General features: G+C 30.9%; 1 protein-coding gene across 1 annotated transcript in view; it reads right to left on the bottom strand.

The window, feature by feature from the left end:
- DMD (dystrophin) overlaps window positions 1-6,000 on the bottom strand; it is a 909,379-nt gene that overhangs the window by 616,776 nt on the left and 286,603 nt on the right. The window contains exons 39-40 of the mRNA XM_010004489.1: window positions 4,011-4,163; window positions 2,907-3,089 (exon numbers count right to left, since the gene is read on the bottom strand). Coding sequence (XP_010002791.1) covers window positions 2,907-3,089; window positions 4,011-4,163 — 336 coding nt within the window. The remainder of the gene's footprint in view (window positions 1-2,906; window positions 3,090-4,010; window positions 4,164-6,000) is intronic.

The raw sequence follows: 6,000 nt of genomic DNA, 5'->3' as shown, positions 1-6,000 counted from the left end.
CTACAGAACATCAACAGATCTCTCTGACAATTTTTGCATAAAGACAGGACCACTATACCAAACTGAATAATGTCTCAAAACTGGCATTAAACAGAACATACAATGTTTGAGATAATATAACTACACCATACCTTATTATCAAAAGTGACGACAGAAAATTCCTTTTTATATGCACACACCTGTATATGTTTATCAATTAGTATTAGTGAGACAGTCAACATTTTATGAGAATCTACCATGATGGAGAGGATAAATTCTTATATGCATATGGTTCCTATATCCTTCTGAAAGGTCTTCCTAACAAATATCGGGGAAAAGTAAAATCCAGAAGAGTGCGAGCATTCTAATTTCACACATTGATATCAGAAACATACTAGCTTCAACAAAGGTAAGAAATGCAAATCTCTCATTACACTACATAATTAAAGTTATTCTTCAATGTAGTGTTGCTATGTTTATTCAATGAATCATAATGAATTGCAAGATACACAGTACAACTAAATGCCTGTTGATTTATAATAACACCTTTCAATCCATAAATAAGTATCTTATTGAATACATAATCAATCATAAATAAAAATGCAACACTTTTCTACTTCTTTTGCTTTAAAAACAAATTCCTTTTTGTATTTTTATTGTATAGTTTTATTCAGTTGGTGGTTAACACAGAAAACCTATGAAAGTTGTTTTTGCTGGTATATGTATGTGTTCAAATTAATAGTTGGAATTTTCATTTTTCTTTTGTATTTTAAAGACTTTCACAAACAATCCTCACAACATCCCTGTGAGGTAGGTACTTAGGCTGTATTAAAAAAGAGAAAAAAGGACTTGAGAGAAATTAATTTTGTTTCACTGATTCAACAAAGCCAAACCAGTAACTAGGCAGTTTGTATATTTCATACTGATTTGAGCCATGAAAATATACTGGCTCTGACCAGTTTCAGTAGCTTCTGCAAATATTACACATGAATATCACCTTGGTCATTGTCAAAAGAGAAAGATATTTTTAATGAGATATTAGGAAGATACAGTAATTATCCTGTAAACATGTAAATTTCATTGAATAATGACCTAATTCCCCAGAAATAGGAAAAAAAAGTAACTTTCTTGCTTGAAATATTTGATACTATTTGAAAATGTAACCATTCCAAGGATAAAAATCTATAAATAATATATCTTAACACTAAAAATACATATAATAATCACATGGCTTTAAATAGTCAATGATTGTATTCCTTTGTACAATTAAAAAGCACATGTGATGCTATATCTACCTGAAATATTTTGAAGAAAAATATGCTCATATGAAATTTTATTGATTTGTTAGTGAAATTTGATAGAGGATATACTCATCCTCTGTCATGGAAAGTGGTAGGTGAAATAAAAAGCACACTGACAGTAGAATGTTTTTATATAAATTGTATGCAGATTCTTATTTCTTACTTGTTTATCAAAGGAGTAAATATATTTATTGTTAAAAAAAAAAAAAAAGACTAATTTATAAAACAAAGCAAAGGCTGCTCTAGTTCCTTACCAATATAAACAATTTACAACTGATTACATTTATCAAGTTTAGTATAAAACATAATAATCTGAAAAGAGTAATCAGATGGAACAAGATTTAATAACATAACAAACCAAAGTTAATGTTTCTCTGCATTTTTTCCATTAACTGCATAGCTTTCCCAATTTTATTTTATTTTATTATTTTTTTTTGTATATACATTATGTTAACTTCATAGAAGAAAAGTTCAAAATGCACAATACACTCAATACATTAAATAGAGGATTGTATTGAACAACAGGTTACATTGTTGCTGATTTGGGATTTTTTTTTTCTTTTTTGAAACACAGTTGAACACACATCAATTAGAAATAAAACTTCATGTACTTAATTTTTCATTATCCTGTCAGTACTGCCCCTCAGCAATCTATCTGATTTTAAAAATAAATACTTTTAAATTTTTTTTTTATCTCTAATTTAATTTTTTTTTTTTTTTTAAACACCCCTTTACCACTAGAACTTTTTAAGACTACAGGCAAGTACATAACACAACAACTTCCTTGAGAGCAAATTTTAGCTTTCTTCATCTAAAATCGAAAGCTCAGAAGACAGAGTAATAGGAGCGACAAGGAAACACTGCCATGGAAGTGCAAAAGCAATCTCTGGTAACCTTCCAAATGGGTAACACCCAATACTTATTTTCATCATAAATCTGGAACAGTGACAGTTTATTTCCCTTTTATTTATTCAGTTATTGCAGCATGTATAAACCAGTAAGAATAATTATATTTTGTATACAACTAGACAACTGAAAATCAGAGGACACAATGTCGGTTCATAAAATTGTTTTCTTTTTGTCAAATTTAAATGTACACTTAATTGCAAAAAAAGCATTTGGAGAAAAGGCCATGAATATATTGTGTAATAAGAATATTTTAAATCTCTTCTTAAAGTGCATATAACATCTTATGGACAAATTAAAAAAAAAAAACAAAAAAACAACAAACCCCAAACAATTAAAATTGGCATGGGATGGATAGGTTGAAAAAGACAATTTTTTGGATTTACGGGTTCACTGAACAAAACAGATGGATGGCAAACAGACATTTTTTTTAACTGGAAAATGTTATGGGAAAATAATGAGGCAACAGAAATAAACATGACTTTTTCATTGTTGATTTTTTTTTCTTTTTTTTTAATTGGCTGTTTTAACTAAAGGGCAATTTTAAGACCAAAGCAGAGAGATACTGTGTTAGAATATAAGGATTCCCCTACTTGCAGACAAAAAGATTTTTCTTATTAATATCTGAAGAGTTGACACTGACCCTGAAGCTCTCATTGTTAGTAGGATGCTGTTAGTGGTAGCAGTTGCAAACATTTGCGTTTGCCAGTAACAACTCACAATTTGTGCATAGTTGAGTCTTCGAAATTGAGCAAATTTGCTCTCAAAATCTTGCCAGCGCTTGCTGAGCTGTATCAGGGTTGGCTCCACTGCTTTTGCAGCCCCATCCTTAGACAAGCGTTCAGCCTGTCTGTGCACCGCATTCAGATCTTCCTTCTTCTTCTCCAACTCTCCATCAATCTCCTAGTGAGCAAAACCAATACAGGGCCCAGGACAGTTAGCTAACTAGATCAACTTAAAATTAGCAAAATACTTCTGTCAGAAATTTCATTTCCATTTTATTGTTACAATTAAAATTTACAGCTATTTCATATCTTATTTTACATTTAAACAAAAGAAAAAGAACTGAAATAGAAGAAACTTCTTGGAGATTGGCTGTAGAGATACTAACAGCTAGTACACACTGAAAACTAGTTAGCAAAGGCCAACAGCTTTCGTTTCCAGATTTTTGTTGGTACACCATGATGGGCAATTGGAGAAAATATTTTCTCAGTAAGAGTCAGCATATTCAGGACAAATAGCGTTGGGACAGCTTACAAATATATTATTTGATTTCTAAAGATATTATTTACTTCTTATTTTACTCTGTGGGAAACTGAACAGATAATGAAGCAAAGAAAGACGATGCAAAATAAACTAGGAAAACCTTTGACAGTATGTAAATAAATCTATAGAGTTTGACAGTGACATATGAATATGTTCTGATGAAAATGAATGTGCTAACATGAGATAGAGGTCATCCATATATCGGTAAGTCATTTGTTTATCTGGAACAAAGATACATAAAATCAATTACAATTTTTACTAGAAAACATTTGATGTTGCTTAATACATTGCACACTTTTCATATTTTCAACAAAAATTTTTATTTAGTGTGTTCAAATTATTTCTGTAACATTCAGTATAATGAATACAAGATATAGTATAGCAAATAAATGTCAGTTTGAACATAGAGAATTACGTGGGGTTTTTTTACTATAAATAGAAATAAAGAACTGAACTAATAATTTTGTTTATCTACCTGAGTATTTATTGCATTAGCTCTCTGTTAAACTGATAAACTACCACTCAAAAAGATCTACCATCGCCATCCCAAAACATTACCTTTAGCTTCTGCTCATCTTTGCGGTCTGGTAGACTGGCTAACTTTTTCTCAATGTCATCCAACCATGTCATTAGGTCATCAGCCTGCCTCTTGTACTGATACCATTGATGGGAAATCTCTAAAGCCTTTTTTCTTCTTTGAGATCTCAAGTCCTGTTCACAGTGCAGACATCATTAGAACATGAATTAAAGGCTTATAAAATATGAATTGGCAAACGTGCACACTGAAAGGAAAAAAGTGCACAAGGACACTATATTTTTTAATTAAAAATTGATACTTAAATCAAGCATATAAGTACCTAAACATAACATTTTTTAATCAGTTTAAATTTTTAGACTTTTTTTTTTTTCTTTTAAAGGAGGTTACCTAATTCAGGGTTGTTCATATGTTGAATAAACCACTGAGACAGCCACCAATATTCAGAGAAATTTAGACACTTACATAAATGTCAATATTTTATATAAAAAGCGCTTCTGCTCAGAATACTTACTGGACAGATGGAAACACAGCCCACTTAGTATCTAGCCATAAGTGAGCTTACTGTATTTTGTGGTCTCCTGTGAAATTCTAGCCTGAAAACTCTGTAGCTTTTCAAAAGAAAAAATATTTCAATGCAGAAATGTTTGCAAAGACACTTCTAAATTAAATACCATTTCCATTTAAAAAGTCTTCTGTTTATGACTCAGCTTTATAAAAGTATTAAAAATTCTCTTTAACAGAAAGGTAAAAAGCCCTTCTTTTACTTCATACAAACATTGATAAATGCTTGATTTCCATTTGCTTTAATTGGTTAACTTTGCTCATACAGAATTCAGAAAATATTTTCATTAATATAACTTCCTATTAACAAGTAAATTTCAAAATTACTGGTATATTGTATGGAAAAATATTTGGATTAATTTATCAACTACCCTTCAATTTTATGTGACAAGGCTGAATGCTTTAACTGAGTCACCCAAAGGAAAATCAATCACTCTATTCAATAAAAACTGCCAGTAAACCTCTGGTCAATAGCATAGTTCTGGAAATACTTGTTTCTCCTCCATAAAATGTATTAATTACTTCCAGTTAACTTGGAACAATTGGAGACACACCTAATAGATTTCAGATTTCTTCTGAGTGTTGACAAAACAATGGTATATTCCAGCTATTTTACTGAATTCAAACAGATCTGCAAACCTGTAAAATTTAGAATAAAATCCACAGGAAAGATGTTGCTTAAAAATAAGTAATAATAAAATGCAACCATGCCATGTTCCTCAATCCAAAACCAACTTAATATTGTCTAAAGAGATAAAATTTCTGCTTGCCAATAGGATTAAAAATTCTGCAGTAGCCAGAGCCCATAGCTCTAGGTAGGGAATCAAGGTGACTTTCCAATTCTAAGATTCTTTCTTTCCTCATTAGTAATTTTCCCTAGAAAGACAACACTCCCAATTACAACTATGAGTTCATCCAAATAGGTCTCACCATGGATGTTATCAGGAAAATTATCACAGTTATGCCACCAGAAGTGTGGTAACACAGAATTTTGATATGTGACTTTGATATTCAGCATCTTAGCTACTAGGTCTACTGGTACTCCCACCTACCATATTGTAAAGAGTCTGGAGCCGCTTTTCACAGTAACGAAAACAGTATGTATTTCACTGAAGGATAAATCAATTTATTCATTGCCAGAAGTATGCTATACAACTGAAAATACAAGTCTGCAAGAACTGATTCTAACTTAGGTCTTGACTGCTGTTGGAGAAACATAAAACATGCATGATGGGGTAAAAAAGGAATGATTACCAAATAATTCATTGGTGCCCGACTGACAATCACACAGTAGTGACACTGAAGACAAATCAGTACTTGTTAAGCTAGTGACTTAAAATTAATTTTCCAAGGCATAAAGAGAATTATATAAGAAAATAATTGTTTAGAGACAGTTTTAAATTGCTCATCTCTAAATACTAATGAAGATTCATTTAATGGAACAAAGCA

Source organism: Chaetura pelagica, unplaced genomic scaffold (assembly GCF_000747805.2).
Source record: "Chaetura pelagica isolate M959 unplaced genomic scaffold, ChaPel_1.0 scaffold308, whole genome shotgun sequence".
NCBI lineage: Eukaryota > Metazoa > Chordata > Aves > Apodiformes > Apodidae > Chaetura > Chaetura pelagica.
The sequence above is the reverse complement of the archived record's forward strand: the minus strand, read 5'-3'. Positions and strand labels throughout refer to the sequence as shown.